Below are 23,768 nucleotides of genomic sequence, written 5' to 3' on the forward strand. Positions count from 1 at the left end.
AACTGCTGCTAAGACCTTTCTATACCACTAACAATACGAAAACAAAATATATTCTATCTCCTTTCCTTTTCCTTCTTGGGCCTCGCTCCTATATTTATTTGCAGACACAGTTCTGGTTTTCAGCCTTCTTTTTTCCCCCACTTCTCTACGTCTTACTTGTTCATTAAACACCCTCCTTCCTTCTAGTTCTGTTTTACTCCCAGCTCCATCTCTCTCTGTTTCTCTCTCTCTGCTGTCTTAAGCCCTCAGTGTGTTTCCTTCCTGACCTAGATTGCCCCAGTATTCAGGCCTGCAGCATGTTAAGCACTCTGACCTTAGCCCAGCAATGAACTCAAGCATCTACTAACTTGAAGCACATGAGTCATGTAATTGAAGTCCTTTAAACCAATGGCACTTCCTGAATTCTTAAAGATAAGCAAGTGCTCAAAAGGATCAGACTATAGTGCTTTAAAATGTATTGCTTTGCACCAGTCCTGCAAGATGTACAATCAGCTCCTACTGATTTCACTGACTACTATAAGCAGCTTCCCCACTCGTCTGTGCTTTCTCCTCTGCAGTCCTTTCCCCCTAAGAAGAACAGAAGATAAGCCAGCTCCACTCCAGCCTTTAACCTGGGCAGTTCAGTTACCTTACTGCTCTGATTATGTCAGCTTCTCTTGAAGTATTACATGACTGTTTTTCTCTAAAGTTTTTCCCCCCCACAAAAGTTGTGGGAAACCTTACTGTGCATACTGCCTGCTAACACTGTTTCTGTATTAAATTTTAAGTTTTCTTTTTTCTTTGTCATTATAAATGTCACCACTGTATTCATGAAATAGCCTAGACTCTAGGGCTAGGGACAGACATTACACATAAACCAGTTTAAATGATCAGAAACTGGTTTAAACCTGTAACAGAACAGAAGTTCAGTGCACATTAAGCTAGTTTCAAATGGATGAAACTGCTTTAAGATAAACCTGGTTGAATGTAGCATCAGACTTAACTGATTTGGGTCAAATCGGGTTATGCAGCATCTATCCCAGACCCCTTTCTGGTTTAACTTAAATTAGCGTCCCCTGGCATCCCAGATGCTTTGCAGCCCTGGGCTGGACTGTGTTTTCTGCTCCGGAGAGCAGGACTGGCCCTGCCCCTCTGCTCTAGCTAGAACAAGGGCAGGGGATGTGACCTGCCATGGTCCCCTGAGGCAAAGAGGGCAGGGAGAGGGGTTATTCCTCCCTCTCTCCCCTCTCCCAGCAGGGGACCCCAGCCCATGTCTGCTGGCCAGGGCATAGCAGCCCATCAGGCATTTCCCCCCTCCTCCCACCTCACCTGGAGCTGCAGCAGGGGGGAGTGTGGCCAGCTGCCTCCAGCAAACAGGGATAGAGGAGGGCTTAATTCCCCCTCCCCCTTGTTCCACCTGCACAGAGCTAGCTAGGGGCAGAGACAACTCAGAATGCAGCTTCTGCCTGATGGCCCCTTCTACCCACTAGACAGCAGGGCCCATGCCAGCCCTGACCCCCACAGTTATGCACAGCACAGACTCACCCCTTTCAGACCCAAACCCCATACCTGTAGCTGCTGGGCGCTGAGCTGGGGATGCCCTGTTCACTGTTCCCCTACCTGGTAGCAGGCAGAGTCGCAGCACATCCCCAGGTGCCAGGCACTACCCCTGCAGCTTCCCCACCACTGGCATTCTCACCATGCCATCAGGGGAAGCCTACCCTGGACTTACTGGTAGGAGCCACACATGCCAGGAAGGAAGACAGCGGCAGAAACAAAGCCATAGGGGTAGCACCCCACATCTGGTACATGGGGCTGTGCTGCACCTTCAACTTCCCCCCACCCTGTTGCTGCCTCTGCTTCACCCTGCTAAGGTGAAAGGGTCAGGGAGAGGGCTAATTCCTCCCTCCATCCCCTTCTCCTCCTACAGACCACAGCTGGGGTTTGCCAGTCCCCGCAGCACCTCTGCAGCTTGCCCATAGCCAGGCAGGGAGGGAGTTAATTCCTCCCTCTGTCCCTTCTCTGCCCCCAGGGACCTACTGCAGAAGTCCCAGGCCTGGATGGAGAGGAGCAGGAAAGGAGACAGAGGGAGGAATTAACCGCCTCCCTGCCTGGCTGTGGGCATCCCTGATGGTCCCTGGGGGCAGAGGAGGGAATAACCTCCTTCATACCCCCTCCTGCTGATCAGCCTCCAGCCATGCCCCCACCTGGCTGCTGAAGCGACAAGGGGAGAGTGCCCATGGTGGGGGCAGCAGCCCCTGTCATGGTGTCCCAGAGCACGAGCCTCTTCCCGGTGTGTGGGGCCATGCTGCAGGGTGGGAAAAGTTATCACAGACTTCACGGCATTCACAGCAGCAGCTCTGGGGGGGATCAGAGTGCTATGACCCCCTCCAAGCCCCAGTGCTACTGCTCATCCTGCACAATCCACAGCAGCTCTGACCCCCACTCATGACCCTTGCCAGGAAGAGGCTCACACTCCAGGACACCAGAACAGGGGCTGCTGCCCTGTCAGGGCCCTGCCTCCTCACTGCTCCAGCAGCTGGGTGGGGGCAGCCAGAGGCTGGCTGGCAGGGCCCCCTAGGCAGGAGGGCAGGGAGGAGGGGGGGTATTCCCCCCTCCCTCCCATGTCTGGCATAGGGTGCAGGAAGGGGCTTATCCCACCGCTTGCCCTGTGCAGGAGCGATCAGTGGCAGCCAGGGTAGGCAGACCCTGCTTGCAGTCCCCAAGGGGTGGAAAGGGGAATAACTCCCCTCCCTGCCCCATCTGCCTAAGAGAGCCATTCCCCACTGCTGCAGCAGCAAGGGGGGATGCCTGGAAGACTTCAGCTTGGGCACATGGGACAGGGAGGGGGGAATTAAACCTCCTCCCTGGCCCATTTACACCAGCTACTGCTGGGACCTGGCCATGCCTTCCCAGCACAGCTTTTCTGCAGCTGAGAGCTGCTCTAGCACCCCCCCTCACCCCCCCCAGCTCCTGGTCTGAGCCACTGTAGGTATGTGCCTGCATTTAGTGAATGTCTGTTCACTTTCAAATTAGTTCAATCTAGGCAGGTTAGACTAACCTGCAAAGATTGAATCAATTCAGGCTCTGGGTTTTTGAATGGCTGTCCTAGCCTTGCTGACAGCTGATTTGGGCTTCTTTACAACTTCCCATCATTTTTGTGTTTTCATTAAATTTTCCATTCAGTTTTATCCATCTGTATATGATTATAGAATAATTTATTTTTGCTACTTTTCAAAAGCAAAGGAAAAGAAGGAATGACATCTTATCAAAGCTTTTCAAATAAAATGGACCATAATTCTGGATTTCTTAAATTTGAGGAGTTGGATATTTATTATCTCATTAAACCAAAAACCTGTCTTTGGTGTAGGAATATGCCAATTCTGCCCTGGAAGGAGGTAAACTGTTTTGAGGTAAACTGTGCCAACCAGAGGTTTTAATAAGATAACTGAGTACCTGAGGAGCACCGCCACACTATGCCAGCTGCATGGGAGTAGCTGGTCTGACAGCACATCTACTACAGTTTTTTTACTCCGCCCCACCCCATTGTGCTGTTGGTGCCAACAGTTAATAAACATAATATAGACTGAAAGCAAGTCACGTGTATAAACATAATTTAAAAAATACACCATTAGGATGTCTTGAAAAGGTTTTGCTTTTAAAGGGTTATGTGATGTATTTTGTGGGCTATCACAGGTACATCACTCCAATATTACTGAAGTGTCAACCATTTACAGTTGAATAAAATACAGTTATGGATCACTTGGCCAGTCCTCCAACTAAGATTTTATACGGAATCTGCAGACTGGAGTAACTGGGCCAAAATTCCTTCCAACTTAATTGAAAGGAGGTTCAGGCCCTGTGTTAGCACCATTAGCCTTATACCTGTTGCGTAAACTGTTATTTTTCTAACCTGAGTTCTTTTTCCTGTGAAATGGCTTTTAAGCTTTTATCCTTATTAATATAGTATAGGTCCTATAGGACTAAGAATTGCATGGGCTTCCATTTTTCTTTAGAACCAACAATGAAGGCTTAAAACAAGGTTGATTGCACATAGAGCATTGACTTTAAATTTATAAGAATATAAACTCCACAGAAATGAGTTGTTTAATGCTTAAAGTTGCATCCTATATGTTTATTTGCCTATTAACGGTACCATAACTGGAAGTTTAGACACATGACACATTTCCACTGGAATAATTTACATCAGTTCTCTACACTGATATAAATGACACCTGGATCCTCAGGGGTAGCTATAGAAAACAGGCTGTTATTACCGTTCCTCTCCTCTAGGTGGTAGAGGAACAGGTAATTCCAGTTTGTCCTGAACACACAGCTCCTCTGGAATAAGTTGCAGACAGACAATGCATATAAACTAGGGCTGTGCAAAGCTTCAGTCCCTGATTCAATTTGGCGGAGATTCAGCTTGATTCAGTGGCTGAATCTCCGAATCGAATCAAAGGACCCTTTAATCTCTCCTAATCAAATCAGAACCCTCGGATTCAATTCGGAGAGATTCGGAAAAAATTGGCAATTCAGACATAAATGCAGCTTTAAATGTTTTATCTACATACCTCTAGGTAGCAGGCCGCTCATGAATGGTGCAATACTAGGGCACATGGAGCATCCCACAGAAGTATGGGGGGTTCCCCAGCACACTCAGCAACAGACCCAGAAGTGGACCGGAAGCACTTCCAGTCCACTTCTGGGTCCACAAGAGAGCATGTGGGGGGCCCCCCATGACCTCCCAGCTCAATGATTGGAGCCTCCTGGGTCTGGGGGGGGCACCCGGCGTCCCCCACAACCAATCGCTGAGCCAGGGGACACGGGGGGTGGGGAGGGGAAGGCCCAGCCCGCACCCCAGCAGACCCGGAAGTGGACTGGAAGTAGTTCTGGTCCACTTCCGAGTTCAGCACCAAGCATGTGGAGGCCCCCCGCACTCCCGTGGGATGCTCCATCCGCCCCAGCATTACGGCGTTCATGAGCCACGCTAGTACCTCAAGGTATGTAGAAAAAACATTTAAAGCTGTGTCTGTGTTGAATTGCTGATTCACCGAATTAGCATCAAATCTTCAGATCTGGATTCAGCTGCATCAAATCAGGGACAGTGATCTGAATCAATTAATTGAATCACTGTTCCTGATTCAGGCTGAATCCAAATCGAATAGGGCCCACTTCACACACCCCTACTATAAACCAATATAACCTACACTGTTTCAGTTTTAGCTCTGATTATTCCCAGAGTAATTCAACCATGGATTCAAATAAGTCATACCAGTGGAGACCTGTATATTGCGCCTCTACTTCTTTTTTATGCTGAAGTAAAGGCTGATTACACTAGCTTGTATGTTGTGTATCCAACTCCTAAGGCACCAAATCAGCAAGTAACCTAACCTTAAGTATGTGAACAATCCCATTGACTTCACTGGGACTAAAGCACATTCAGGTTAACCACATGCTTAAGTACCTTTCTGAAACACTGACAGTGACCCCATTCATCTATCAGAAAGTCTCTAAAAGTGTTACAACACATGCACTTTTCCCAAGATAGTACTTGTCTGATGTCATGGCCTCTCAGTTTATGCAGGATTACCATTTTTAAGCATTCTGTACCACAGAGGAGTATTGTGAAGGTTATTATGTGAGGTTTATGCAGTACTTTCAGAATGACAAGGGCTATGTCAATATTAAGATCCAGATTCTGATTTGCATTATGGAGGTTTACATCTGGAGTAATTCCACTAGAGTCAGAAGTATGTCACTGCAACTTAGATCAGAATTTGGTCTTAAGTTCCTTTCCCCAAAACAATAAAAATTAGCTAAATTTAAGCTTATAAAAAGATAGCACGTAAAAAGTAAATTTTTATGAGTTTAATATTAATTGTAAAAGGCATTCACAGCCTCAGTAATCATGATAATTAGCTAACACTGGCCACATTTATAAAAAGTTAGGTAAGATCTTAAACCATGTTAATTAATATAATTTTACTTATGATTCTACACAAGTGTGGATAGTTGGGATAAATATGCTAGCTGGCCACAGTCACCCTTCATTTAACCAGGACTAGCTAACAAGAACTTTAGCACAGCCCCCACTGTTTACGTTAGCGGCATAATCCCATATGACATGCTTGCCACTGTCCTAGGATATTGGAGACCTGCGTTCAGTTTCTTGCTTTGCCATAGGGTTGTTATGTGACTTTGGGCAAGTCCAAAAGTCCCAAAGATCTTAAGGGATATGTCTCCCTGGTGCCCCTGGGGCTCAACACACCTATCCACCTGCTCCTGCTCACAATCCTAAGTGATGAAGCTGCTCTCTGAGTGTGTCCTACTCCTTTCCTCAACAGCTGCTCTCAAGCACACTGGAGACAGAAATCTTAAGAACAGCCACAGGAAGGCACATCCCTGGGACAACTTCACATTGCCAGTTTTGGCATGCATCAATGGGAGTGAGCAGACACTTGAGAGCATCCCTTCTTGAGAGTGCTGGGTATATGGGGTAGACATACCCAAAGAAAAGCTATTGCTGGGAGAAATTCACAGCCCAGACACATGTACCCAAGCTCCATATACCCCATGTGGATTTTACAGTGAACAGGCGTTGGATAATAAGTAAAAATAGTCCTCAGAGTAGGGTTCAGAATTTGCTTCCCTCCCCTAATGGGTAACTATCCTAATCACTAAGAGGTGTGTCTACACATGCAATTAATTTGCAACAATGAACTCTGGTGCATATCATGCTAGAGTTTATTGTTCCTGGGTGCACCATTTCTTCATTTGTCTAGGACCACAGCACCTTGAGCTGAGTTGGAACAGCCCTAGCTGGCAGGGAGCCCAGGGGATTAGACTGCCAGCCCAGGGCTGAACTGACCCAGCGAAATGTGCTGTGGACCAGCTGGAAGAAGGACAACAATGCTTCAGCGTGGGGTTAGCCAACAGGCAGTCCCTACACAGAGGCACTCTTGTGCTCCAGCCAGCCCCATCAGTGTCTACACATGCGGTGCTGCACGCTAAAAACTCCACCACAGGATAGTACTTGTATTTACAAGTACTAACTTGCAGCGGACTTTATTAGTTTACTGAAGCCTAATAGGGCAACACACATAGATGCTGAGATGTTTACTGTGAAGGTAGATAATTAGGCAGCTTCGCAGTAAACTTCTCACATAGACACGCCTAGAGAGTCAGTGCTTCCTCTTGTTCCCTCTCTGTGGCCCAGTGAACTGTGAAATTTTTTGTGCAAAATAACATATTTATAACAGGAAGAGTGAAACATACCCTCTCCCCCAGCTTTACAGAGTAGCCGACAGTCTTCTGGTTAGGGCACTACCCTGGGATGGGAGAGATGTAGGTTTGAACTCCTTTAGACTGAAAAGGACATAATTCTTTCCCTTGGCTACTAACCTATTGTACACAGTATACTAGGCCTATTTCCAACTTCTCCGTCAGTTTAAAAGAAAAAAGTAATCCCTGCTTTTATCTGAAATGGGTGATGTAGGTCTAAGTCCATGCTGTGAATCTAAGCCTGAGACAGGTGTCTCCTAGCAGCCCAGAATTGAGTGCTTATTCTCCTGGCAGAGGCATGATTTAAAATGATCCTTTTCTGCAGCCTGTTCCATTGCCTGTGCTAGGTGCTTCACCACTTAGTGTGCTGGTGGTTGTGAACTCCATCCTGAATCACCTACCTCTCCCCATGCATTGTACTGGGAGTCTAGGTGCCTTGATTAAGGGGTGTGGAATCCATCCTGGGGGTGCATATTATATGTGCAGGGAGGCTGCTTTGACATGCTGTAATTACAACGCATCAGAGCAGATTCTATTTATCGAGCCTGCTGGAGCAGTTACCATGCTTCAGCAGACTCCAGTGTGACACGTATCAGCATCCCCATGCTGAAAAATGGTGGTGGGGGCACTTTAGTTAAAGCTTATTCAACAAGCTTTAGTTAAAGTGCCCCCACCACCATTTTTCAGCGCAGGGACAGTGATACATATGACGCTCCAGGGGCTTTAATTAGAGCAGCTCTTGGAGCTGCTATAATTACAGCGCACCCCCCCTCCCTACTCCTGGAGCATGTCTATAAATGACCTAGGTGCCTTAAAGTTATAGTGAATTCCATTGGTTGATACAGCCCTCAAAATAGAAACCTATGGACTTTAGGGACTTAAGGGACTAGATCCACATTTGGACTTATGTGCTTATATTATAGGTTTGCCTGTTCTTTACTTAATAGTATGAAATAAGTTTTGGCTTGCAGAAGAACTTGTTGATAAGCTGCTAAGGCTAAGTAAATGATTTTAGGGGAATAGTTCGTCTGCTACAAATATAGAGTTCAGTCAACCTGAAGCTTATCGTGAATCTGGGAAAAATTCCTAGAATAGTTTCAGCCAAAATAATGACAAAGAAAAGATGGAAATGTTGAAACAGCACTTTTTTACATTTTCCAGCTGAATTGCTTGGATTTTTCAGGCCACGTTTCAAATAAGACTTATGTGCCATGTGTAATACCATGCTGTGACCTTCTCCTTACATGATGATGAACAGTTAGGACAGGCCTGTCCAGCTGGTGGCTCATAGGCTGTACATGGCCTGCAGGTGCTTAACACATAGTCTGCTGTTCTCCTTTCTTGCTGCTGCATGGCAGAGGAGGGCCTAGGGGGTCTGTGAATTGCCAAGGGAGTGGGGGGCCATATGCTTCAGGACCAGGCCAATTCAGGGGGCTGATCCCAGGTATCATGTGGTGTGTGGGCCAGGGGCTGCACCCTGGCATGGCCTGCAGCTCCCAGGCACACCAGAGTTGGACAGCTCTGGATTAGGATATGAGCATGCAGTGTTGCAACTTGGGCTTCAAACCTCCTCTCTGCCTGCTTCTATGCAGTGAGTTGAACTAAGATCTTCCATCTCTCAAATAATTGCCCTAACTATCTGGCTTTAGCATAGTGTAAGGTCAGTCTTTTTTAGTCTCTCACGTTAAAGAATTCACCATCCAGCACAAGGTGGCAAAGGCCTACAGCAAGACAGCAGCCCTAGATTTCAGGAGAGCAGACTTCAATGAGCTAAGGAGGATAGTTGGGGAAGCATTGAGGTCCTGGAGGGGAGGGGAGCCAGGTGTCCAAGAAGAGTGGTCGCTCCCTAAGGAGACGATCCTCCAAGCCCATAGGGAAGTAATCCCAACATGAATCAAAAGGGGCAGGAGGGCACAAAAGCCCCCATGGCTCACCAAAAGCATCCGGGAATGTCTCCTAACTAAAAGGGAGGTGTACACCCAATGGAAGGGAGGGGCCATCACCAGGAAGGACTATACTGCGATTGCTCAGGGATGCAGGGGGGCAGTCAGGAAGGCTAAGACGGAGATGGGACTGGGACTAGCTTCCCAGATCAAAGACAACAAGAAGTCCTTTTTTAAATATATAGGGGGAAAAAGAAGGTACCGGGTAACGTGGGGCCCCTGCAAGACACTCTGGGAAATCTGGTCGTCACACCAGACAACAAAGCTAACCTATTTAACAATTTCTTTTCCTCCATTTTCCTGAGCAGGGACCATATATCAGCACCCCCACCAGGACTCCCTCAAGCCCCAGGGGAGGTGCACCTAGGCCAAGGGTCAGTGAGGATCTAGTCAGAGAACTTCTGGAGGGACTGGACATATTTAAATCAGCGGGTCCAGACAATCTCCATCCCAGAGTGCTGAGGGAATTAGCTGAGCTCATTGTGGGACCCCTGTCACAGCTTTACGAGCACTCATGGTGCTCTGGTGTGGTGCCAGAGGACTGGAAGAGGGCCATTGTGGTTCCCATCTTCAAAAAGGGGAGGAAGGAGGACCCGGGAAACTATAGGCCAGTTAGTCTTACGTCAATCCTGGGGAAGCTTTTTGAGATAATTATTCTTGCACATGTCCATGAGGGGCCAGCAGGGGAGGTTATGCTTAGGGGCAACCGACACGGGTTCATTAGAGGCAGGTCCTGTTAGACCAACCTGGTGGCCTTCTACAACCAGGTCACCAAATCCTTAGATGCAGGGGTAGCAGTGGATATAGTCTTCCTGGACTTTCAGAAGGTCTTCAACACTGTCTCTCTCCCCATTCTCATTAAAAAACTGGGGGACTGTGGTGTCAACACCTACACAGTCAAATGGGTCGCCAACTGGCTGGAGGGCCGCACCCAGAGAGTGGCTGTGGATGGGTCATTTTCTACCTGGAAGGACGTGGGCAGTGGGGTCCCACAGGGCTCGGTCCTCAGGCCTGCAGTGTTCAACATCTTCATCAGTGACTTGGACGAGGGGGTGGAAAGCACCCTGTTCAAATTTGCTGATGACACTAAGATGTGGGGGAATGTGAGCATGCTAGATGGGAGGAATACGTTGCAATCAGACCTAGACAGGTTACAAGGGTGGGCGGATGAGAACAGGATGGGATTCAACACTGGTAAGTGCAAGGTGATGCACCTGGGGAGGAAGAACCAGCACCATACCTACAGGATGGGGAACTTCCTTCTCATCAGTGCAGAGGCAGAAAAGGATCTTGGAGTCATCATTGATGCCAAGATGAACATGGGCTGGCAGTGTGGGGATGCAGTCAGGAAGGCCATCTGCACCTTGTCATGTATCCACAGATGCATCTCGAGCAGGTCCAAGGAGGTGATACTTCCCTTCTATCCGACACTCTTCAGGCTGCAGCTGGAGTACTGTGTCCAGTTTTGGGCGCTGCACTTCAAGAGGGATGTGGACATCATGGAGAGGGTCCAGAGAAGGGCCACTCGCATGATCAGGGGGCAGCAGGGCAGGCCCTATCAAGAGAGCCTCCGGGACCTGACCCTATTCAGACTCCACAAGAGAAGGCTAAGGGGGAATCTAGTTGCCTGTTACAAACTAGTCAGGGGGGATCAGCAGGCATTGGGGGAGTCACTGTTCCCCTGAGCATTACCAGGAGTGGCAAGAAATAACAGTCACAAGCTGGCGGAGGGTAGATTTAGGCTAGACATCAGGAGGCACTACTTCACACTCAGGGCGGCTAGGATCTGGAACCAACTTCCAAGAGAAGTGGTGCTGGCTCCTACCCTGGGGGTCTTTAAGAGGAGGCTAGATGAACACCTTGCTGGGGTCGTTTGACCCCAGTACTTTTTCCTGCCATGGCAGGGGGTTGGACTAGATGGCTCAGGTCCCTTCTGACCCTACTAACTATAAAACTATGAAAGCTGCTCCTCTTTGTATGAAATATTTAAATTGTCATTAGAATGGAAAGATGGAATAACTAGAGCCTACTATTCAACAGGAAGAGGAGAGCTTTCTGATCTGCTCCCTGGTTTGATGTGATTTAAAGTTTATACCAAGTGTAGTTAAGGACTTTATAGAAAGTGGAACTGCTTCAACAGGAGACATTGACAGAGAAGATCCCCTAATTTAATGGAGCTCAACCCCTTGCCCATGGGTCAGATTTGGTCTGTCAAGTCATGTAATCCAGCCTGTGGATCTTCCCATCCACCATTCCCCTGAAGCCAAATTTTCAAGCCCCATGTCATTGGCTCAGCCCCAACCTGGCTGGCCCTGTGCAGAGGGATCAGGTCCTGTTCCCACACAGCTGAATTCAGCCAGGGCCTCATCCAGCTGCAAGGAAATGACCTGGTTGGGACCTGATCCACCTGCATGGGAATGGCCCAGCAAGAGCTGATCCAGCCACATGGAAACAGCCCAACCAGGACCTGATGCAAGGATTATGTCCTGGCTGGGCTGTTCTTGTACCTCTTAATCAGTCCCTGGCAGGGCTAGCACTGCACATCAGATTGGACTAATGGATGGACCTGGCATCATTCATCTGGCCTGCAAGCCAAAAAGGTTGGCCACCACTGCAGTAAGATATCCCACTGTATGTTGTTTAGGACACTCTTCTGAGTGTAGTAAGGAACCCAGGTTCCAATTTCCACTCTGAATCTGACATCAGGGTTGCTGGGGGGAAAAACAAGGATTTGAACTTGGGTCTCTCACATCCCAAGTAAGTATCCTAATCATACTAGGAATAAGATTGGATGAGGAATACCACTACCTTCCTTGTCATTGGTTTTGTGAGTGGCGATTAAGTTGTATTGTGAATATATGAAAAGTACAGTGTATTTGTTAATATCTTTTATTGAACCAACTATGTAGTTAGGTGAGGTCTTAAACAAGCTTTTGGGCACAAGTGTTGGAAAGAAGCAGATACAGCGTAACCTAAGCACTAGATAAAACAATGACTTTTGTTTAACTCTATTTTGTAAATGAAAATAGTCACTTAAACAAAGGGAAGTGGGCTGGAAGCATGAGGAACAAAGAGAAGTGATCATATATAGCTGCAATGGAAATTCTACAGCAGACAAAAAAAAATAGACCACACAGTGACATCTGCTTCCTAAGCTTATGCAGAAAAACATAACATCATCTCCAGGGGACTTACCATCTGCAACTCCCTGGCTAACATGCACACAACTCTAACTACACAGCACAACTATGCAGGAAGACTTCAGAAAAACTGAGCAGCTACAAGCCTCCTTCTCTTAACATACGCCAAAATAAATCAACTTAAGCAGCAAATACTTATGTATTACACCAAGTTAAAAGAAATACATCAAAAGTCATACTTAATACAGGAGAGCCAAACCTGCTACCAAAAATCCGTGAAGACAGCCATCCAACTTCAGAAGAGGAAGTGGAACCAACTAATTACAACAGTCACTTTGCAGACATTGAAACAGCAAAGTGAAAAAGAACCCAGACAATTCCACCTAGTACACTAGCACCACTTATCCCAACAACCCTCTGGGTTGTGCCTGAAATAGCTGTACTCTCAAAAAGCCTAACGTTTTCCTGGACAAACAACCTGACAAGATACTATTATGTGGAAAATTGGAAGAATTCTTCCTCTAACTTTACCTTAAATAATTCTTCTACAATCAAGACAAAACCTTCTCTGACTGCCTTCTCACCATGAATAATTATGATATCTACAAAAATGCATCTGATTGGATGCCTCTCAGCAGACAGAACCACATTTTGAACTACTACATTGACTGTTTTAGGAAGACAATTAAAAAGCATAACTCGTCTTCATAGAGCTGTGTGGTCCCTAAGATCCAAAAAAAATAGTGATGAAACCAGTACATAAAGCCATAGTCATCCCCAACCACCAGGACAACATCAACAAGGCTAACAGCACAGTAGTCATCCTAAGTAGTTATTCCTACGGAAGAACTACATACTACTATTCATTCTTGTTCTCAAAGATGTCATCAAATCCTTTTCTCACCAGCTTCAAGAAAACTGCACAAACTGTTCCCCCACTGTCTGCTACATTAGGAACATTTTACATGCCTTCTAAGATGCATAAACAGGGACATGCTGGCAAGACCCATCATATTCAACTGTGTTACCCTGACTGAAGAACTATCAGGCCTCACAGAAACCATCCTCAAACAACTTTTCACTCCGTTCATTTCTACAAGACACAACAGGCTTCCTCAAGAAGATCCAGAATACTGCCTTCCTGAGAAAGTCATGGTTGCAACTATAGATGTCACTAGCCTGTATGCTAACATCCTGCACCATGAAGGCATTGCTGCCTTTGATGTATTCTGGCCCCAAATACAGCCAGGGTCGCCTTTGAGACATACTTCCAGGTTGTCCTCACAACTTTGGGGTGACCTTCTGCTCCAAACCCCTCCCTGTCATCTGCTGCAGACCACTGAGAACAGACCGAGATGAGCCAAGGGACAACTCCTTGGCCTATGGTGCTTCAGTCGTGCCTCTCTCACTCAGGTCTTGCCAGCTGTTGGCAGAGGAGATTCTGCCAGCTAGAAGAATCATGCCCTTTTCCAGTCATGTGCTCAAAAAAAAAAATTGCCCCCTTCCTTGGAAGAGACCTGCCTGTGTAGTCAAATACAGTGAACTCACTTGCCCTGACAATAATTGATTGTAAAAGATAACAAAAAGATGTATTAAAACAACAAAAGGAGATATAAGAAATCAGTAACCATATGCTGAAATCCAGAGATATAAGAATAACAAACAAAAGAAAATATCAGAACATAACTTAATCTTACCCGTCATCTTAAAGTGAAGAATGTAGTTTATACTGAGCCCACTAGCTGAGAGACCAAAGACCCCTAGCCCCAGGACGCTTTAGGACAAAGACTTGCTCTCAAGGCAAAGCTCAGGCATGGCTTTTTATTTGACCATTTGCATACATCACCCACTGGATTCATAGGGAGCCCACGCTGTGCATATAACTTCACCCCTCCCCTCCACCTCCAAAGGTACACATTTACTAGATTAAAAGTCTTTCCTCATCTACTAAATACCAGGAGAATATTTGCATCCTTTCAGACATATCTAACAGATACTGTCTCTCACTTAATCTCCCCACTCTGAGACATACCTTTCTTTAACTAGTCTGTTGCCAGGTTACATTCCTGCTACTATCTTTCCTTTTAAAATATAAATTTCTCGTGGCTTGGGAGAGCCTGTTTGATGACTAAATGAATTCATGTCAGATGCTAATTCTTAGTGGTTACTTCTCCCAATTGTGAATAGGTGAGGAACACTTGAGTGAATCCCTGCCTTATTAAACATTCTTAGCTAAAGTATAAAAATATATCAAAATTACATTTATATCAAATACTACAAAGCATACAGACATAACAATAGGGCAAAGTATAGCTCTACTCTATCTATATGCCTAACCCTTTTATTAAACATTCCCAAAAACTTAAATAATTGTATTGATTTTCTAATTATTCAAAACAATTAAAGAAAATTAGTTTAAGTCAAATGGGGGTGATATTTTTTTAATTTGACGGGTTTTTTCCATTACTTGCATAGCTCTACTTAGACTAGCAAAGGTGTGAGGTCATTAATAGTAAGTTTCCATTGCCCTCAACTGCTGTACTTTGCCCACATACCCATATTCATTGACCTATTTATTGGTCTCTCTAACAATAGCTTCTGTGCCACCTTCTCCACATGATCCTCTACGCTTGGTCTAGCTTCCCTAAAGGCACCTGAAAAGCTCTTACTCTCCCCATATCTAAATACTATAGCAAATGTTGATTTATACAGACGTATTGTTCCCCTTCCTTGAATTCTGAATACTTTGCTTTTTATCTATCTACAAGCTCCTAAGGAGCTTCTTTCTTATGTGTTTGGAAAGTGCCTAGCTTATCACAGGTGCTACCATAAATAAATAATACAGGTATTCATTTCCATAACAATAGATTGGTACATTGTTGTGGGATCTCACAGATTGCACAATCAATATATACCTCTTCATGGAGGTTATTTGACCCGTGATTCATATAATCCCAAATCTACTAGTCCTGAACTTGACGTGATGGCAAATATGCCCTCCATGGTAAAGTGACCAGATCCTCCAAATATCTATATAGACTTCTATGCATGCCCAGTATGCTATTCTCTTCCCCAGCACTATACAGCTACATCACTTCTGCTGCATTCAAGGCCTTGCATGCCATGTTAGAGGACAAGCAATAGTCTTTCAATATAAGAAAATGTAATGATGTATCTCTTCCCCAAAGAAAAGGATTTAATTTGTGTTGTTATTGATACTTAAAATCTCTTTGCAGTATTTGTTGCATTATGCCAACTGTTATCTTTTCAATTAAACCAGTAACAGCATTGACACAGAGTATTGCTTTTATACAGCTGATGGAAAGTGTTTGGCATCTATTGGGCTGGATGATAACCACACCATTGTGCTCTGGGACTGGAAAAAAGGAGAAAAGTTAGCAACAACCAGGTAAGAATATTTCCAAGTACAACTCTACCTTGAGGTGATAGTTTCCTGCATAATTATCTATAACATATACGATACTATATATAGGAAATAATACATCTAGTTGAAAACAGGGATAAGTGTTTCACAGAATATATCTAGATAAGAAATGTTGGGACACACAGATTAAAAATACCTTTAAGCTGTTTCTACCATGATCTTTTTATCCTTCCTGTAAAGATGACTACACTGAAATGGTTAACAAAAATCTTATTTAACATGTCACTTCTTTCCATACTTCCATGCCTTGACAATGCCTGAAACTTCTATAATATCAATCAATCATTTCCCTGATAAAATGGGTAGTAATCTGGGTTGGAGATTCCCTCTCAACATACATCTGCTGCTTAATTTCAAAGGAGGGAAGCTAGTTCCTCTAATATAAATAGATTTTTAAGGCCTGCTTCTGCTGCCAGGCCACCTGTCTCTGTGCTGTATCAGCTGTTTCTGAGATATTCATTCGCTTCAGTCACCAACATGAAAACTTAGCTGCTAACCCAGCAGTGGTTAAGAAGCTTCTGTAATTGCTTGAAGGGACCACATATTATGGATGGAATTTGACTGCAGGTTGATTGCCTGACTGCTTTTAGATAGATTTGTTTTAAGATATGGAGTTGCATCTATTTGTTTTGATTTAAATGATTGTGTTTGTAGCAAAGTTCTGATGAAGCTTGGGTTTAATGAGTTCTTTAGTCCAGTGGAAATCCAGAGTAACTCTGGTCAGTTCAGTGGAATTAGACTAGGGTAAAGCCAGTGGAAGAGGAAAATCAGTCCCTATATGCCTCAGTTTCACCAAGGACAGGGATTCATTCTCTAGTACTTTCTGTGCCACTTCAGAGTTTAGTGGCTGTAAACCACAGATCATAAAAGGAACATAAAAGGACTCCCCAGGGCAGGGGGTTGGACTTGATGATCTGTTTAGGTCCCTTCCAACCCTAGCTACTATGATACTATGATAACTACAAAAATAGTTTTGGTTGATTGTGAAAAGTATCTTTTTGACAATGGCATATTCAAGGAGAAAGAACATTTTTGTTAGAAATACCATTTGTTAGCATTTACCAAATTATAGAGAAGGTATGAGTTAGTGCCAAAAACAGTGTACAGTTTGCACAGTTGTCTCTGGCATGCTGTAGTATTAGGCATCGTGTTCTTATCTCCTTTTCAGAACAAACGATGAACAGCTACCTTAGCAACAGTGCTATCTGTTTTATAAAACATGCTGCTCTAATTTGCTTTCCAGTCCTAGTGTCTCAGTTTCTTGACTGAATGGGTTGCAGACTCTTGGGGAGGAAATGACTTGCATCTCTCAAAGGAGACTTTTAACTGTTTAAAGCAAGGCAGGAGTGGGCCTGAGAGGCTATTCTTTCCCTAACTGGGGATTTGAGGTAATAGGAAATAGTAAAGTATTTTGTTGGTGACTTGATTAATCTACTGTTTACTATTATTGTCTATTTTTAGCAGCCAAAATATGGCAGGAAGTTCACAGAAAACAAAAAGAGATGGTCTCTTCCCTAAAGGGTAGTTGTTGTTGCTGTTGTTTGTATTATGGAGGTATCTTGAGATCAGGATCCTGTTGCACTGTGCGCTGCAGAACAGAACAAACGTTCTCAGAGATACCAGCGCGAACTCTGAACAGGCTGGTTGGGTTCTAAAAGCATGATGGGCATGTTAGCATGGCACTCTGCTTGGGTGAAGTATGCTGCTTCTCACCAGGACTAATTACTCAAGACAGGGAGGCACATTTTAACATTGCTACATTAATTCTGGTATCATAACTAACTCATTCATTGAGAGGTGGCTGAGGTATCTGCATGGCACTGCATTGTGCATATGTAGACATAGTCAAAACACAGTCTGCGTAGAAGAGTCGACTATCTAAATTGTAAAGGCTAACAAGTGAGAGTCAGTAAAGAATGAGTAAAGAGAGGTGATGGAGTGAAAGAAAAAAATGAGTGACATTATGATCATCTGGACACTCAGTACATATGAGCATGCATTTTGTTAGCTTTGTAGGAATTTGCTTGTGGGGGGTTAGGTTCATTTACAAATTTTAATGTTCTTGCGGTGTTTGAAGCTCTAGGAAAACACTTCTACATGAATATCTAGCTTTCTTGGTCTTTTCTAATGCTCCCTATTGAGGTAAATAAAGTAGGCAGTTTTTACTTTAATATATTTCATAACCTCACAATGTTGCTGTATAGACTTTTTAAAGACTTTACTAAATGAGTCCCTATTTTAGAGGCAGGCAGTTATTTTTGCCCATGGGCCACACAGGCGGTTCTGAGGAGCTGCCATGGGCTGTTCAGCACCCCTTCCCCACCCCCCACGCCCCCCGGCTGCAACACCCCAGAGCCCACGAGCCACTGCTAACACTGCACAGACTCCGACCCGGCCTGCTGTTCTCAGCAGCCCAGATGGCAGTGGCTCCTTCTGGCTGCCGCTGCCACCGCTCATCCCAGCCCAACAGTAATGGTGTGGACAGCCAGTACAGTCCTGCCCCGGCCTGCCCCACGTACACAGTCCCACCCCAGCCCGCCCCGTGCCCACTCTGGACTCGGCCTGGCAGAGCAGGCCAGCTGGAACCCATGCCCAGTCCCAACCTGGACTGCCCTGCACCTGCTCCAGACCCACCTACCCACACTGAGTGGTTGCAGTGCAGAGGAGTGGCAGGGCAGCCCAGGCATGGGCCCTGGGCATCTGCAGCAAGAAGGGGCCAGCAGTGGCGAGGGGGAGGGGCTGCTTTTCTCCTGTGCTGAGCAGCAGTACTGAGTGAACTCAGAGACCTGTCAGCCCTGGGGGCCTTTGTCTCCATAAGGGGGTGAAGATCCTCAGGGTGGAGTTTGACCCAGACAGAGAGCATGGGAAAAGACTGAAGCCAAAGTCAAACAGAGACTGGTAGTATGGCACATGTGCTACCTGTCAATGGGGGTGCATGGTACTCATGAAGGCAGCGTTGCTACCAGTGCTTCTGTACACTGCACCAGTCTTCCCTGCCTCAAAACGAGTGAGCTGCAAAATCCAGAGCACTACATGCATCTTCTGGGGCTCCAGATGGGAGCATATGGTGAGGACCACACTCTACAAAACAAAACAGTTTGGGGGCAGGGGAATGCCAGATGCCCTGCTGTTCTTCTGAGCCAAGTACGAGCCAGATTTGCACACTGGCGACAGGGACAGAATCAAAAACAGATGTTTTTAAAGGATTTTGCAGGACATCTGCTGTGACAATGGCAGGTATACACAATGACCAATTCAAACCCAGGGACCATGGGATCACCACAGTTTTACAAGATCATGGAACACTTCTAAAACAAATATGAGCTGCACAACAAGGCCCCAGTGACCCTGACAAGCCACCATAAGATGTAGGAAGTGGTAAGGACAAGAGACATTATGTTGACCATGGATCTACTGCCCAGTGACAGCAAATCTTCCACAAGGACCTGCAGATGGAGCACAGAGATTTGAACTGGCACATAACCCACCAGGCACTCCCAGTGTGGGCATGGAAAAACAGTGAAGGGCAGAGAAGCCCATCAAACTGCCCAAGGCAAACCTGCTGGTGTAAGGCAAAGACTATCAACCACATCTTGTGGTATTGCCTATACACCAAAAATGTATAGAGGAGAGTAATCTTACTCCTCATGATGATGACAGGTGTCAAGACTCTGTTCAGTCACGTGACCAAGCAGCAGGGAACCCTGGCAACCCACTTCAACCAATTCATCTCCTGCTTCAGAAATGCTCTGTGGAAGACTAGGAACCTGCACATGTACAGGCACACAAGCCTCTCATTTGAGGACTGTGCCAAAATGGGACTGAGTGAGATGCAAGAAGTTGGTAGGAGATACCAGGGAGAAGATGGAGATCATGTGGAAAAGAAAAGACTGGCACAAACTGCTCAGAGGTGGGACAGCTGGAGAAAACAATGACAGTGATGTGATGACAATGGATATGATGATGATGACAACCATTATAGGACGAGTGAAAGGACTGGAAAGTCAGAAGGGGGAGTTGGGAGGGGAAAGAGATGTGTAGGCAGTCCATGGGTGTACGGTATGGTCATTTATAACAGGAATGAGGATGATATGATGCAGGGGCGGGCAATTGTTTTGGGCAGAGGGCTGCTTACTGAGTCTTGGCAAGCCATCAAGGGCCACATGACAGGCAGCCGAGGCAAATAAATATTCATTTTCTAAAAATTGTAGGGGCCCTGCAGGCTGGGTAGAATGGCCTGGTGGGCTACATTTTGCCCACCTCTTGAGATAACAGTAAAGGTGTGTGTTAGACTGTCAAGTGAACCATAGCAGTCATGAGATAGGTTTGTAAAGGGGTGTGTGTGTATCTATCTATCTATTTATCTATTTTTTTAAGTTCGTACTCTGTCTAAGTAGGTGCTAAAATACTGCATAAAAGTGTGTTTATGGAGTACCTGTACAAAAACTTGAAGCATTTTAAAAAAAGGTAAAATGCATAATTTCTAGGTGAACTAAGTCTATGGGTATTACATGTAAATAGTTACAGCTCTGTTTATTTCAAGGTCAGTTTTTTTCAAATTTGTTCCTCCTTCCACGTGCTCAGAGGCAGCTGGGTCTGAGAGTGAGGAGGTGGGAAGGGGCTTCAGGAAGAAGCTGGGGGCAGAGAGCAAAGATGCTACCTGACCTCCCCAGATTTATTTTCCCTGCTGTAGCAGTGGGAAGGGGACAAATTCAAGGTAAATCTCCAATAATTAGATTCCATGCCTGGAAAATTATATCAAATATATAATTTTTCCATACATAGAGTTTAAATACTGGGGGTGTCATCTTATATTCAGGATTATATTGAATAAAAATGGTAAGGGGAGGGTTTTGCTGGTATATTTGAATAAAAATGGTAAGGGGAGGGTTTTGGTGGTATGCAGATATAAGATGATGGGTTTATTCTCCTATAGTGATTGGGGAAAAAACATTGTCTTGTATTTGAGTAAATATGGTAATGAGCTACTCAATGCTCCTTTCTAGTAGAAGAAAGCATAGCAAGATCTATCTGTGAGGAGCTGAAGCTGAACACAGTTAGATGAGAAATAAGGATATACTTTTTGTTTGCAAGTTAGGTTACTTAACCATTGGAATGACTTACCTAGGGATGCAGTAGGTTTTTGGTCACTTACGGGCTTTAAGTGAAGACTGGAGATTTTTTTTAAGATATGCTATCAAATCATAACAAAATAGGGCTGGAATGGACCTCAGCAGGTCACCTAGTCCAGCCTTTTGCTTAAAACAAGATAATTTGTCTAAATCCCAGCCAAGTGTTTGTCGAACCAACATTTAAGCACTTCCAGTGATGGAAATTTCACATCCTCTCTAAGTAATCTGTTCCAATGCTTAACCCCACTTAGAAAGTTCTTCCTAATATCCAACCTAAATTTCTCGTTACAATGTATTGAATCTTCCCTCCATCTTTCCCCAACGAAATAGTCCCAATTCTTCCCTTTATTCCATGTATGCCATGCTTTCTAGACCTCTAATTATTTTTTGTTGCTTTTCTCTGGGCTCTTTCTAATTTGTCCACATTTTAATTGAGGTGTGACACCCAAACCTGGATACAGTACTCCAGGTGAGACCTCATTGGTGGTGAACAGAATAGAATAATCATATCCTTGACACTCCTGTTAGTTCATCCCAATAAACTCTGGGCTTTTTTGTTTGTTTAGTAACAACAGCACGCTGTTGACCTGTGGTCCTCCATAATCCCCATGTCCTTTTCTGTAGTTCTATAGCTTTGCCAGTTGGGGCATCGTTATGCATGCTCCGGGGGAGAGGGTGGTGACACTTGAATTAGAGCAGCTTTGAGAACTGTTCTAATTAGAGCACCCACAGCATCTCATGTATTCAGCATCCCACACTTCAAAATGGCAGCAGGGGCACTTTGACTAAAGCTCATTTGGTGACCTTTAGTTAAAGCACCGCCACCGCCATTTTGAAGCACAGGGGTGCTGAATACACAAGACACGAAGGCTTCATTAGCATGCTTCCGCAGACCCAATCGTTTAATCAAGTCTGCTCCGACGCACTATAATTACAGATCATTGGAGCAGCATCCCCACACATCTACAGGCACCCTTGTTTCCCAGTTTGTCTTAGTGTACTTCAGTGGTCTCCAACCTTTTAAAGTAGGATATCACCTTTGTCATTTAAAAGCAACCCAAGATCTACTGTGCGCCCCTCCCCCCGCTCCAGCCCGCAGGTGAGTTTGTGGAGAGGGAAGGGGGAGTGGGGCGGATCGAGGTGGCGGGAGAAAATATTATTTGGGGGCATGCCTCCCCAGCAGGTAAATGTCACCCGGCTGGGGCCCCACTCAACTTATTCCTGCCTCTGCGGCACTATTCCTCCCTGCGGAGGCCTCTGTCTAGCTTCCGCCCCTTCCCTCCCCCACAGACTGAGCTTCTGGGCTGGGGCATGCATGCACATGCATGCAGTTACTCAGACCCCCACCCCAGCCTCAGATCAACTCCAAGAGGCTCCGAGATCTACCTCAAGAGGTTCTGAGATCTACTGGTCTATTGCACCACCCAAATATGGCTGCAGGGCTGCCAGTTCAGGAAGCATGAAGCACTGTGGGGCATGTGAGAGTGCCACTGCTGGGCACAGTAGTTCTGCCATGTACTCATAGCTTTAGGTTTCTAAGTACCAAGACTGCAGACAGATGTAACATTTGAAGACTTTCAGATGCCTTGGAAATGTTTCAAAGCTTTGAAATGAGGCACTAACGCTTCACTTCTTGTTACATCTGTACAAGAGTGGGAGCATGTCACAATACTCTCTTCTCCTTGGAAGGGGAGGCAGTACAGTGTGGGGGGCGACTGTCTGGCAGACCAACCAACAGCCTGCCAGACTGTCCAGTCACTGGGCCCTGCTCCTGGGTCTTCAGGGTGCTCCTGGCATTCTGGGCGCTACTGGATCCCAGGGTGCAGCTGGATTCCTGCCTGCTCTGGCCCTCAAGGCACTGCTTCAGCACTCGGGACACTTCCAGGTCTCAGGACACTACAGGCATTTGGGGCACTGCTGGGCCCTGAGGCACTCCCAGTATTCAAGGTGCTGGCAAGTTCCCTGGCTGCTCTGGCCCTTGGGGCATCACTCCAGTATTCAGGACACTGCTGGGTCCCCACAGGGACCCCCACTTCTCTCAAGACTCTTGCTCCTCACCCACACCAAAGAACCTTGCACCCCTGCCACTGCTTCTCCACCACTGGAGCTGGGGGTCTGGGTCTCCAACCCCCAATACCCGTATTTTCTGGCTCCAGCAATGGGCGGCTCAGAAAGAGCAGAGGTAGAACAGCAGGAGAGCATCCACTATCAGTAGCTCCACTCCTCCATCTCTCATCTACTCCCCCATCCTCTGGAGACAGGGGAAGCAGGGAGCAGATTTGCAGGTCACTGTAGCCTCCTGTGGCATGCCCTGGCAGGGACAGCACGTGGCTGGATGCAGCTGTGGTGACAATGAGTCACTCAATATGGGATGTATGTATGTGCTGTGGCTGAAATGCTGTCTTTTTAAAACAATTTCAAACCTGTTACCCTTGGAAACATTAAAAAATGTTAGGTCTCTGTGCTCCCTAAGTCACTTGGAAACTCAGAGCTTCAGCATTGTTGGGCCTTATTAATCATTTTCTCCTTTATGAGCATGAAATAGTTTGCTATTACAGGATTTTTTTAAGAATAAGGCCTGGGTCATCTGTACAACTTTACATGTTAGGAAAAAGATCATGGAAGAAATGTTTTGAAAGACTATCTACAGGGTAAAAATCACCCCCTTACATGCTGTCTCTTTCTTTTCCCTCCCCTCACACCCAACTCCTGTTCCCGTCCACTGAACTGAATCTCATATAAAACCTAATATGAAGATAGACTATGTGTGAGAGACCTGTATTCATGGCAGGGACCAGAGAGACCAATCCCTAACCTGTAGTATAACCTACTGCAGCGCTGTGTC

General features: G+C 45.7%; 1 protein-coding gene across 1 annotated transcript in view; it reads left to right on the forward strand.

Moving 5' to 3' along the window:
- Window positions 1-23,768, forward strand: part of EML6 (EMAP like 6) — a 324,512-nt gene that overhangs the window by 213,014 nt on the left and 87,730 nt on the right. The window contains exon 16 of the mRNA XM_090049525.1: window positions 15,662-15,755. Coding sequence (XP_089905651.1) covers window positions 15,662-15,755 — 94 coding nt within the window. The remainder of the gene's footprint in view (window positions 1-15,661; window positions 15,756-23,768) is intronic.

This window comes from Crocodylus siamensis, chromosome 1 (genome assembly GCF_052110815.1).
Source record: "Crocodylus siamensis isolate JL-2025a chromosome 1, ASM5211081v1, whole genome shotgun sequence".
Taxonomy (NCBI): domain Eukaryota; kingdom Metazoa; phylum Chordata; order Crocodylia; family Crocodylidae; genus Crocodylus; species Crocodylus siamensis.